General features: G+C 35.2%; 1 protein-coding gene across 1 annotated transcript in view; it reads right to left on the reverse strand.

The window, feature by feature from the left end:
* LOC109059156 (SWI/SNF-related matrix-associated actin-dependent regulator of chromatin subfamily D member 3-like) overlaps window positions 1–13582 on the reverse strand; it is a 35738-nt gene extending 22156 nt beyond the window's left edge. The window contains exon 1 of the mRNA XM_042728094.1: window positions 12687–13582. Within this exon, the coding sequence (XP_042584028.1) occupies window positions 12687–12698 (12 nt within the window). The 5' untranslated portion in view covers window positions 12699–13582. The remainder of the gene's footprint in view (window positions 1–12686) is intronic.
* Window positions 13583–13586: the final 4 nt, after the last annotated feature.

The following is a 13586-nucleotide window of genomic DNA, read 5'->3' on the forward strand; positions in this document are numbered from 1 at the left end:
CGAAATCTGTGGACTTTTATGGTAATCAACTATCAACTTAATCAAAGCGCCTAGGCCAGAACAGGAAGTCTGTTGATCATAACCCCCATTTATAATCTGTGTTTTATGGTTTTTGTAATTTAATTTTTTTTTTTTGGTGTGTGTTCTGGAAGCTTCACCAAGACAAATTCCTTTGTGTGTGTACATACTTAGCAATAAATCTGATTCAGATTCAGTTGTTGTCTCATCTCTTTACTCACTATGAGTCAGTTCCTCAAACCTCCATGCCCGATTTTCCCCATAACTTCAAACCTATGAACTAACAACATGAATTAAAGTAAATATTATCAAAATATTCTCTACCATCCAGCCATATTTCTTTATAAAACCGTCTGAGCTATTTCTATGCACAGAGAGCACATAAGTGGTACCTGTTACTTTCTCAGTGCTAATAATATTAAACCAGTTACTCTGTCACTGTGTGAGTAGAGCATGTGAATGATCAATCCAGCTATAACAAATATTAACCATTTCCCAGTTTAAATTTTCTGAACTGGAAATATTGTTTCTATGAGGTATTTTAACTACTGTGTGGTCACTGGCATGTAATTACATTTACTTTTAGTTATTATTCAGCACTTTAAGCACAGTCTATTTTCCCCTAAAAATTATTAAAACGTTTCAGCCAAAACTTCACTTTCAAAGACTGATTGACGTAGCTAATTTTAGATTTTTTGAAAAATGTCAGGTTTCCCACATCTATTTTAACACATTCAAAAATGACTTCAAAAATAACGATTTTCTTTGTTAAAAAGATAGTTCACCTAAAAATGAGAAATCTGTCATCATTTACACACCTTTATGTTGTTCCAAATCTGTATGAGTTTTTTATTCTGTGGAACATAACGGAGGATATTTTGGAGAATGTCTCGGAGTTCATACACTGATGTCAGTGGGGTCCAACGTTTTTCTAAATATTTTCTCTGTGTTTCTCAGAAGAAAGAAAGTCCTAAAGAAACTGCTTTGTCTATATCACTGTCAAACAGAAGGGTTGTAGATGGCTTATATGCAGTTACCTCATGTACAGTGTAAAAATACAACACTGCTATTCAGTAAAACAGCACTCTGATGGTGCTTAATTAATCATATTGTTTTATAATAACATGTCAAGGTGCTAAAATGTTGCCCCACTTTAAGTTTAGGAATATTTTATATACATATTTAGAAATGAGGGTAATAATTTAAAAACTGAGCACTGAAAAGTCCTTTTTTCTTGACCACTAACCTAAATATCGGTTGTTTTTTGGTTCTTAAAATTTCATTTTTTTCCCAAAACAAACAAAAAAAGTAAATTAATCAATATTTTTAAAGTAAAATTGTTAAATACATTGTCACTAATTGCAGGTCTTTGTGGAGGAGGCTTAGAACAAACCATCCTCTCAGCCAAAAGTCGTCTCTCATCCCCCTTGACTTCCCATTTGCTAAACAGTGAGTAGTGAATGCTAAATTATTCATGTGTTTTAAATGACAAATTTCATTGTGTGGTTATGACAGCTGAAAACCATTACACCTGAAGCTTTCAAATTAGGAACATGTGTCAAGACATGGATTTTTATCTTTTATTTTTTTTTTGAATAACACTCAACAGTGAATCATGCAAAACCAGAAATTAAAAAAAAAAAAAAAAAAAAAAAAAAAATGCAGGGTCGTGTTAAAATAATCAAGTGTCAAATTGTTAAATAATGCATTAAGAACTTGATAGACTGACAAACTGATTTTAATTTTCTCTGATATTTTGTTACACTGAAGTTCAGTTGTTAGCACTGTGTTTTGACATTTGAATACAACACTAAATATGCTGTTGAAACAAGCATTCAGTGTTGCAGAAACTTTAAGTTTACACAGATGTAGAGAAATTGCCCTAACAAGGACATAACTGACAAACTACTGGCTACAACCTGTGAATCACAAAAAGTATGACCACATTGTCTGGCTGAAAACTCCAAAGTTAATAAATCAATATCAATATTCATGCTATGATTCTGATGGAGAGCTGGAATATGAAGACTAAACACCTTTCTAAAATCCAAACCAAATGCTTCAATTAGGAAAAATACCCAAAGGTTTCAAGTGCGATTGAGTGTTGAATAATCATAAAGGTCATCAAAAGGTCATTCATCAAAACTCTACGCATTAACAAGAAGGAAGTTTATAAAGAGACTGAGAATAACTCAGTCAAACTGTGACACTGTCACACAAAGACACATGTTTGATCCTGCTCAATATACAGTATATTAAGATGATTTTATATCTATATATTTGAGTTTGAATGGTTTTAAATATTATTATGTATTAATCACATGACAGGAATCAGGAAGAAGACCAGTATAAAGCAAGCAGCATGACAAACAAACAAGGTCTTTGACCAAACCACTGAAGACTGTGGATTGAGGAGTTACCTTTGTGGACTTATCATTCCAGAATCTCACTTTTATTGGATTAGCACTGCTTTGGATTGTATATACACCGGGGAACACTTTACATCGGGAAGTAGCAACATGCTGGATTTCTCAAGGACTGTTTTAATGGTTTGGAATTGAAAGACCATGTGCTTTTAACAGCCGGGATTTCTAGATTTATTGTGTTGTTTTAAGTTCCCTGTGAATTGTGTAAATACACTATTTATTCATTCTAGTTTTGGCATGGTCTCATCTTTTTAAAAGAATTATTTTACCTCACAGTTTAATCGAACCCCATTTTAAACCCACGTAATTCTACCGATAAGGCCAAGCGCTACAAAACATATCTCTGTGTAACACAAGTCTTTATGGGAGAGTGCCTCAAAGGAAACAGTTACTCAAAATGAAAGCATGTCTGGACTCTAGAGTCTGCCAAAAATCATAATAATGACCAATTATGGTGTGGGAAGTGATTTTGTGGTGATTCTGAACAGAGAAGTGGTGATGTGTGACACAAACCTAACAGTGACTTAAAAAAAGAAACCATCAGCAGTCACATACCATTACAATGCACAGAAAAATACTTTGAGAGGTCCTGTTTTTGTCTGCTTAAAGTCTAGGAAAAAATTTTAAAAATAATATATTGGTGTGGCATAGTGACCCCATTTTACTTTTGATCACCCCATTTCAGGATGTAGTTCTACAAAAGCATCTCATCAAAGAGCTGAAAAGATGTGGAGGTCTTAGTACCCCTTTGAGCCCCCACCAAGTCTCCCTTTTCCTATTACAGCTCTGCCAAACAGGTCCCATTGACTGGGAGGTGAAGGGGGTGGGGGAGCTGTGTGGGGTAAGGAGAGAGATTGTGTGTGTTTGTCTATTGTTGGAGACTGCAGGACAGTTTGACCTCAAGCTGCAGTTTTAGGTTTCTCCTGCAGAGGTCTGTATACGCCTCCTAATGAAACGATTGACTAATCAAAGCACAGAGCAATCACATTCTCGTCTCCCAGTCTGTGGATGGAAGTTTGAGATCGAGACAGAGTGAATCATTTCAACTCCTATAACACGTATTTATGTACTGATTAGGTAACGGAGGAGGAAAAAAGAGGGGAATGAGCATGAGCAATCCAAGATCAGATGTTGAATCATATAGATAAAAAATATCAAAAAATCTAAGAAAACTAATTAAAAAAACTCTAATATTGTTCAATAATCTACCAATAATATACATTTAAAACAAGCTGAGAACTTCTCATGAATCACAAAATGCTGTTTCATATATCAGTAAATCCAGCGGCACAATAACCCAATGAAGATATGACCGTTTTCTTGATTCAGCTCAGCCTCCTTCAAGTATACAAACTTTCTGAATGTTCATATATCAAAAGCTTGTATTCTGGGTGGTCCGTTTTCAGACTAAATGCACTCTTGGCAAAATAGTCGGTAGCCAAGCCAAACTAAAATAAAAGCAAGCTACCCTTTTCATTTAAAGACCAAAGCACATTTGATGTGATTCTGGATTACAGTGAAAGGAATAACATCTAAGCCCAGTTATTTGCTATATTTGCTTCAGAAAGTACTGTAAATTACTGTGTTTAAACTGATGTTCCAAACTATGCACTTGAGTTTGAGCATCTGGCAAATGTAATATTCAAATCAACAAAGATTTACAGAATCAACGTAAACCTGTAAAAACAAAACTAGAAATTTGCTACAAAGACATTGTTAATTTGTAAGAGCATGCTTTCATGGAGAAATGCAATTAAAGGCAGCAGGATTTTGTGCTGTACTTGACTAAACGCCTCTATCCTCTGTCTTCTAGAGTTCCTGCCAAGACCAGTTTCTCCATTTCTCTCTGAAAAACAAAACTGTGGAGAAGAACTTTTCTCATCTTATAACCTGTATAAAAAATGAAGAAACGTCTATTTTGGGATCCACAATAGTTTCAGGACAAACTGTTCTCTTAAATTGTAAATAATATTATATAGCTGGTGATAGTTGCAGCTTATGACTACAAATATGCCAAACAACAAGGGTAAAGCAATTAAAAAGTAGTTTACATATTAAAAAAAATAAGACTATATCTTATACAATAATACATTTAAGAATAAAGACAATTCCTTAGACTGTTCACGTGTTTATTATAACTAGCAAACTAAAAATAATAATTTAATTTAATATAACTTGATACCTTATGATATATGCAACCAATCAAAAGTATGCAGTATGCAGTACTTTTTTTTCCAAAGAACTTAATACATTTTATATGCTAAGAAGCATTAAATTGATAGAAAGTGACATTTTGAAATTTATATTCATCAAAGAATGCTGGAAAAATGTATCACAGGTTTCACAAAAAGAAAACTGTTTTCAACACTGATAATAAGAACTGTTTCTTTAGCACCTATTCATGATTTCTGAAGCACTATATAACGTTGAAGACTTCTGAAGGCTTCTAAAAGTTCTGCTATGCCCTCACAGAAATAAATGACTTTTTAAAATAGTTTAAACAGAAAACTTGTTTTCAATTTTAATAAGTCACAATATTACTGCTTTTACTGAGGCTTGGTGACCATAAATTTTTCAGAAACTTTGAAAATCTTACTGATCTTAAACTTTTAAACAGTAGTGTGTAACACATTGTAAAATATGTTAAATGTTGTGCATGTATTGTATTACACACGACTGAAAATATAGATAGACCAATGCAATCTAGCAAAACTACCAGAACATGAAACAGATATTGTGTTTCTTTTATTTCCCTCTCTCAAATCTGTTCCTCTTAATCAACTCATACACAAATACTGTACTTCTGTATCTCTTTAACCTACATCCTTCATTCTCGTTCTGTGTATGTGGACAGAGAGACAGGATGGACAGAATGAGGCCAGAGACAGTGAGGGTCGAAATGAGCCTTCTATAAAGAATGCCTTTCTAATCTACATATTACAACACAAATGTGAACATTCATGTCCTTTGATTTCATAACAGACACACATAACATCCAAAAAGCACCCAATCAGCTTTAAAGGCATCAACTCCATGTGTCAGATGCCAATTCAGTATGGATTAACAATAACAAGCTATTCAGCTAACCCAGACTCTCTCTTCCCCTCGCTTACTCGGGTGGTGGGGGAAGCACTAAATGGGATATTGAGCCTTTCTGCTATTAAAATGGGTCAGCTCTCTGTAAACCAGACAGTCTGTCTCAGAGACGACCAGATAGCAGCGTAGTCGGGCGGAGCGGCACACCGCACTACAGACTCAGACAGACCACCCTGCCTCACAGTTGAGCCCCTTTTGAGTCCAGGACTTTAAAGAGATGTGTGCAGAGAGAAAGTACTGAGGCCCACTTCACAGTAGCCGCAGACTTCACCTGTGATTGCACAAAATGCCAGAGCTGTAATCAGTGTAATCAGAATATCAACAATCAATGTAGGGGTGTTTTGGCTCTGACCTCTCTCAAGGTCCATAAAAGCTATGAAAGTCATCGTCAGAATACTCCATCTGCCATCAGACGTCCAATATGGATGCTGTGTACGCTCTTCTGTGTCATCCGCGCCACAAGGATGCGCTGTTTTATTTCAACTCAATGCTAAATACACGTAGAAACAGCGATCCTTGTGGCCCAGATGATACAGAAGAGCATACACAGCATACGGTGATACGGAGAGACACAGAGGAGACTGTTGACAAAGGAATTATTGAATAAAGTCGTTATTTTTGTTTTCTTTGCTTATAAAAATTGTTCCCGTCGCTTCATATAACCCAGATTGCACGTCTGATGGCAGATGGATTATTCTTATGGAGGCTTTCATACCTTTTCTGGACCTTGACACTGTTATTTACTTGGCAGTCTATGGGACAGTCACAGGCTTCCAGGTTGTCATCAAAAATATCTTAAATTGTGTTCCGAAGACGAACTGAGCTTTTACGGGTTGGAACGACATGGGAGTAAGTGATTAATGACAAAATTTTCATTTTGGGGTGGAGTATCCCTTTAAGCATAATTAAGAAAAAAAAATACTGAAATAATACATTTCAAAAGTTTTAATTTGCATTAATTTCATGTTAAATGCATTAAACTAAGCTATGCTATATATAGCATAGATTAAATTTACATTAAATGCAGCTGGCTGAACTTTTGAGTGATTTTCTGACCCACATAAACAGGTGTTAAATACATCTTCATGTCTCATATGCGAGCCGTTTCAAGTCGAATGTACTGACAAGCATTTATAAAATAAGCTTTAATGTCATTTATATTGAAACTTGCATTTCATATTTTTAAATATATTAATAATCACTAGTGCTGTCAAAATTAGCGCGTTAACGCAGGCAATTAATTTATCAAAATATTTCATGCAATTAACGCAGCGGGTAAGCCACCCCACTCACAACTGCTGCTTCTGTCTCTTTTTCTCTATTTTTAAATTGTGTTTATTTGACTGCAGAACGTCTTTACGACCACATCAAAAGGGAGACTTTTCAGAAGCGCACTCCACTTTGCCCCAGCTCATGGCATGAGTCAAACAAGCGCAGAAAAGGTACAGGTGAAGAGGCAGCTTCAGTAGAACAACAGTTGACATGAAATGTTGTCAGGCCATATGTCAGTAAACAAAGTTTTCTGTCCTGTCAGCCATTATACTGTTCTCGTAGCATACACGCTTCAATTGCATGCTCAAATAGGGTGCTATAGCCTGTACATTTTATAATAAAGCGCGAATGAAACCACGAGCATGTGTGTCATATCTACATCACATTCAGCAGCGGCAGCTCTTAAAGTAATAGCAGCCAAATAACCTAATAACCAGCTGCTGTGATGTCTGTTGATCAAAGAACAAAAAACAAAAGAGGATTATTCCTTCATTATTCATTTTCTGTATATTTCCTGCAGGTAAATATGACCTTTATTGTAATGGGTTAATGTAAAGATTGTTTTAAGCTCACTTAAATTAGAAGTTGTTTTTTTTAAAACGTTAAAATAGATAGCTCTCAATTATACTGTAATGCTGAATGGCTAGTTGATGGTTAAATATTGGGAACAATTTCCTAGAGACATCAGTAGTATTGGTATCAGTGAATAACATTTAGCAATTTTTAAAATACATTTAAAATATATTAAATGTAATATTGAGTAACATAATACAGTTCAACTTATAATCAAGTACTTTATTATACAAAATAAGTGTACTACAAATACACAACAAAATACTATTAAAACAATTGTTTAAAATTAACTTTAAAGTTAAACTTTTAATTTGACACTATTACAAAGTGAACTTTTTAAAAGTATGTCAAGAAACATTAAGAGTGTAATCTTTAAGGACACTTAAGTGGCCTTTTATTTCATATTACATTATGCAAGCAAGCAGTTTTTTTTTAAATATAAATGTATAAGATTTGACGTACACAAGTGCAAATCCAATACAATTGAGTTTCTTTTTCACAAGGGAGAAATTTGTCAACTGACCATAAAAGTATAGATTGTTGACTAAAGCAGAGTAAGAATGTGTCAAGGCAAGGGCCAAACTAGAGAACTAAACCTGGCAGGTGGTGGCATCTGCGCATTACAAACATCATAACACTGTTAAATTGTGTATATGCAAAGGGTTATGAATAACACAAGGCACTCTACTGAGCTACAAAACAGAATTGTTATAAATATCGATACAGTATTTGAGAAAATATAACCTTGCAAGCTGATTGCTTGGCTTTTGGTTGCATTCACAATCTATGTTTTCTTGCATAAGCACATCAAACTCCCTCATAAGAACTTGCAAAAAGTTTCTGCACTTAGAAAAGGTTTTACCTTAATGCTGCAAGAGCATTCCAGTCCAGCCAAATAAGGAGTATTTGGGGGGTTGAATATCATTGAACTATTAGACTGCAAAATATCAAACCAAGTGGCATCTGCAAACAAGTGAGGCAAACCTTCTTGCAGAACCAAGCTATTTTAGAAATTTTTATTTTTAACCAACTGATCCCAAGGTTAAATTAAAATAGTATACAAAACTATATATTAATAACTCACAAATAGCATAATAATAAATCCAAAAAGTTAAAATCTACTCTGGCAAAGCATTAGGCTCTATTTGTATTTGTTGTATTGGGCCAGAGCATCAAAGACATTTAGATCCTCTTTTCTATTTAATCTATTTAATTTCTATTTAAAAATCTATTTAATAACAACCATCCCTGTTCCACAATTGAGGAAAAAATAAATAATTATATATATATATATATATATATATATATATATATATATATATATATATATATATATATATATATATATATATATATATATATATATATATATATATATATATATATATATATATATACACAAACACACACACACACATAACATAACATTAATATATTACATTTAATATATAAAAAACAATATAAATGTTGTTAACAGACAAATGTTAATATAACATTGTGCTGTGTTCAAAATATAATTCGGTTAGATGTTTTGTTATATTATGTAATGACATTCATATACTTTTTGGGTCCACTCTGTGTGTCAAATAAATGAAAAATAAAGGTAAAATTCAAATATACGAACAGGCTTGGATTAAGCACAGACACGCATATAAATCACAAAATGCTAATACTGCAGGTGTCTTAACAAATGAGAAGACGCATTGTTGAGCTGAACAAAGGGCAGCATGACATGAGGCCTTTCTAGAATACAGCATTCTAATTCCTCACATTTAGACCTGCAGAAAGGCGGTGAAGGAGAACAAGAAAAAGAATGAAAGAAAGAGAGTATTTAATAATCAACCCTTCATCTCTCTGCCTGCACTCTCACTTGTGAAAGAGCCAATTCTGCCTAAAGCTCTTGAGGTGTGACAGCTAGGAAAAGTGGGTCCTTGAATACTAATGGGATTTCTCTCACTCTCAGAAGATTGCTGGGCACTGAAGCAAACTTCTGTGATCCATTCTAAGTGTTGCTGGCCTCGCTGGAATTGTTTCCAGAGAGAATACAAGGCCTCAAGCTCAAAGACACACCTGCAACTTGGTACTACAACCTACTGCAGAAATGTCCTCATTTGCAACAACTGATTTAGCACTTTGAAGCTAATCTGGCCACACGGTGTACAATCCCTAAAGGTTAAAACATTTAACAGATGTCTCGCTGAGAGACAGCAGACAGTACAAAAACTTCTCTTAATGTCAAGCTTTACAGCACTGACTGTACAGCAATTAAATATAAAAAAAATACACAACTTTTTTGTTGTCTAAAGAAAAGAATCTGTGCGTTCAAAAAAGAAAAACAAAATGTTGACTTTCTCGGCTGGGTTTTTAGAAATGCCTGAAATAACAATTTCAAACATTTGAGGAACCAGGCCTACTATTTTATAGTCCTCAATTGTCTTGTTTATTGTAAATAATTTTCAGCAGATTGATATTTTTTTCATGGCCCCTGTAAAAGACATGTGGACTGAGATATCCTAAACTTTGGCAAGCTATTACACAAATTATTAGGCTAAAATGTGTGTATTATAAAAACTGCCCCAAAGCATTAATAAGCACAAACATTTAAGGAATTAAATACATATATCTTTTTAAAAAAATTATACTTTTATTCAGCAAGGACACAATTAATTGATCAAAAGGGAGAGTAAAGAGAAAAACCGAAATGGAGGACTAAAGTAATGGCTAAAATTTCTTTGCCATCAGAGGAATAAATTACACTTTAAAATATGTTCAAATAGAAACATTTTCACAATATTACTGTTTACTGAATTTATCATCAAATTAACACAGCCATTGTGAACATAACAGACTTCTTACAAAAACATAAAAATCTTACAGACCGCAAACTTAAATGGTAGAGTATAAGGTTGACAAAGGTTGATAAAATCACAATAAAATTATTTTATGCTTTATGATTAAAATAAAATTAATAAATAAATAAAGGGAGAATAATCCTATGGGGTTTGAATGACATAATGTTGAATAAATGTTATGTTTAAAATAAATTTGTCCTTTAGAATGCAGTGAGTAACCACCTTTTACTCACTCAAACTCACACAACATTACATACTGCATACAGACACAAATAATACCATCAACGTTAGAGGCACAGCCTGAGCTCTCACAGAAACGGTTAGAGCAGCGTTGGTTAGATTGGTGAACATGTACTATATGAGTGCTTCAGCATGCTCAGCTTATCTACAGTCAATGGCGATGTACGTTCCTGCAGTGCATCCAAGCAGAAGCGATGCAGTTACAGAGCATTCCAGCAGCATGCATCTCACCACAGCCCAAAAGACTTGTGTATTGCATGACTACTGAATACTCTTAATTCAAATAAATAAATAGCTGTATTCTGGTGATTTACTCAGCAACCATCTGAGATGGATATATGAGGAAAACAAAAATGGGAGGGAATTGCAACTCAACACTGTGATCACAAATGCTTTATCACATGATTATTTTGAAATCGCAACACAACATAAGATACATATATGCTACAGGGAACTGAACTTTTATGAATCTGTGCCATATGCTATATATGCTGTTTGATAAAATAACACTTCTCTCACAATCCTTTCCCCCCAAAGGAAATTGTCTATAATCCTCCAGTTCTTTACTAGTATGAGTGAACACACATTGATATCAGGGTCACTCCACTCTTATAAGAAACAGCTAAATTATGATAGAGCATCATAATATCAGTCCTTGTGGGGAATAAAAGCACATATTAAGAACTAGGTTACCCAAGAGTGGAAAGCAGAATGCACCCAATGCAATGAAGGACAGAAAAAATCAGAACACTCTCCTCTAAATAAATAAATATATATAAAAAATTATAAAATAAAATAAAAAAGAAAAGTGAAAAAAGAAGAAAAATGTAGCCAGTCATATTCATCCATGTCAATATGCCTTTACACTTTTGACCGTAGAATGTAAAAAGTGCTTTCATCTATTTATTGTAAAAAGACATAAGTCATACTTACCATCATTCAGATGTATAGGACTATTATTTTACAGTATATATAAACGATTTTTTAGTGACATCAAAACAGTCAGTATTGTATGTGCATGATCACAAGGACATTTGGGCATTTTTCAGATCACTATGGAGGAAAACACAGAAAACTATTTAAGTCAGAAACAATGCAGTTGGGTTCATATGTGAGTTACCACCTTTACAAATGCCACAAGCAGATTCTAGACGATCATAATGTGCTGCCTCATAGCATAGCATTAATATTTGATTTGACCTCCTGGCAAAGCCTGCACTGTTATTACCTTGGCCTATATCTGTAAGGACATAAAGTATCTGAAATGACAAATATTCAATTTCAAGGAGTTCGAATCTGTAGGAGCATGATATATACACTTGAACACTTTTTTTTCACCAAATGCATTTTTCATGACTCCAATTGCTTATGACTACTTGAAAAAGATTTCAGAGACTAGGCGGCGAAAGCCTTGTGAACAGTGCAGAGACATAAAGAGCCGTTCCGCTACGGGTGTCCCGTGTTCGAATCCCAGCTCGAGGAGCTTTCCCGATCCTGCCCCCCTCTCTCTCTCTCTCAATTTGCTTCCTGTCAACTCTAAACTATCCTATCACAATAAAAAAAAAAATATATAATAATAATAATAAAAAAATCAGGGACTGCGTTAACAAAATGCCATTTCTATATTCAATATTTCCATGACTTCAGGCTTGAAAATAATTAAAAAAATTCCTGATATTTCCATGTTCCAGCTCACATGGACTACAAGAGTGAATTTTGAGAAAAGGCATCTTTATACTTCTAGTTAACACTTGCACTCCCAACAACTGAAGCTGAGAGGTAGCTACTTTAGGCTCTTAGCAGAGTACAGGGAGGCATCTGATGTCTCATAACATCTCCACTACAGCCTTAAGTGCTGCTTTGAAGCTCTCACTCCAGTCAGCATTATGATCATGAAGAACCCTACATCTGTACTGAAGCTCAGTGATGAAGAAGACAGGATTAACACGTGCACCACTGTATGTATGTGTGTGTGCATGCAGGACTAGTTCGTGTGTTCTGTCTGGCTTCATATACAGTCTCTTTACATTGCCAAATAAACTAGATCCAGTCGGAAAACTCCCATGCGCACTAATCTGACTGTCTGTGATGAGATGGGCGGATTATACACCATCAGGACGGTAACAGACCGCGAACACTCAACACTGTTGATTAATAAGTGCTCCATGGAGCTGATGACATTCTTATGATGTTGCTGTAAATGTCCTACCTTCCTCTCCATGGCAGGTTACTGTGGCCGGCTGTTAAGGGCAGCGGAGGGCAGATGAAGAAGCGGATGTGTGTCCGGAGCGATGGAAATTAAGTTCTTTATAGCTGGAAGCACAAGCACACCCTGTTGCTCGGTGCTGGAGCGACTGGACAGTCAGTGTGTGGAGAGGCAGTGGAGTGAGGAGGGGATGCAGCCAGAAACGGTGAGCGCTGAGGCGCAAGCGCGTTTGCCCCGCCGCTTCGAATAAAATTCTGGATGTAGAGGGAGCGTCGTCAAATTACGCGCCGCTCCCTACAGACAGTCACTCACACTGACCGCCGAAATACAGTGGGAACTTTGTCGAGCAGGCCTGGAATAGTACGCAACATGCGCAGGAAAAGTCCGCCAAATATCTGCACATGAAGATACGAGTAAAGAAGACATGGCAGAAAGGATTAAACGAGTTTAAAAAAAGCAGTTCTCACACAATAATTCAAGAGCTGGTTTCCTCTCACAGTTACCGAAGTCCATAAACGTGTGATGCTGGCTGACAACAGCTATTAAAAAGAGATTATAAAGGGATAGTTCATTCAAAGATTAAAGTTCTGTCATTATTTGTAGTTAAAGTTAAATTCATCGTTATTTATATTAAATTCATACAGCGAACAATCCTCTTAAGTAGCCTTAACTTGTGATACTGATTTTTAAGGATGCAATTTTGCACTTCCCTTGCGTTTTTCCCATGTCCCGTCAGGCTCTATGCAATCCAAGGGTCCAGGAGCAAAATGTCCCACACACACAATCACTGAACAATGATAGTATTCCAGCACGTAACTCATGTCATTACAAACCTCAGAGGAAACTGTTCATAAACCTTCAGGTGTTTCTTGATATAAATGAGCGTTGACGTCAAGGTCACTC

This window comes from Cyprinus carpio, chromosome B7, assembly GCF_018340385.1.
Source record: "Cyprinus carpio isolate SPL01 chromosome B7, ASM1834038v1, whole genome shotgun sequence".
Taxonomy (NCBI): Eukaryota; Metazoa; Chordata; class Actinopteri; order Cypriniformes; family Cyprinidae; genus Cyprinus; species Cyprinus carpio.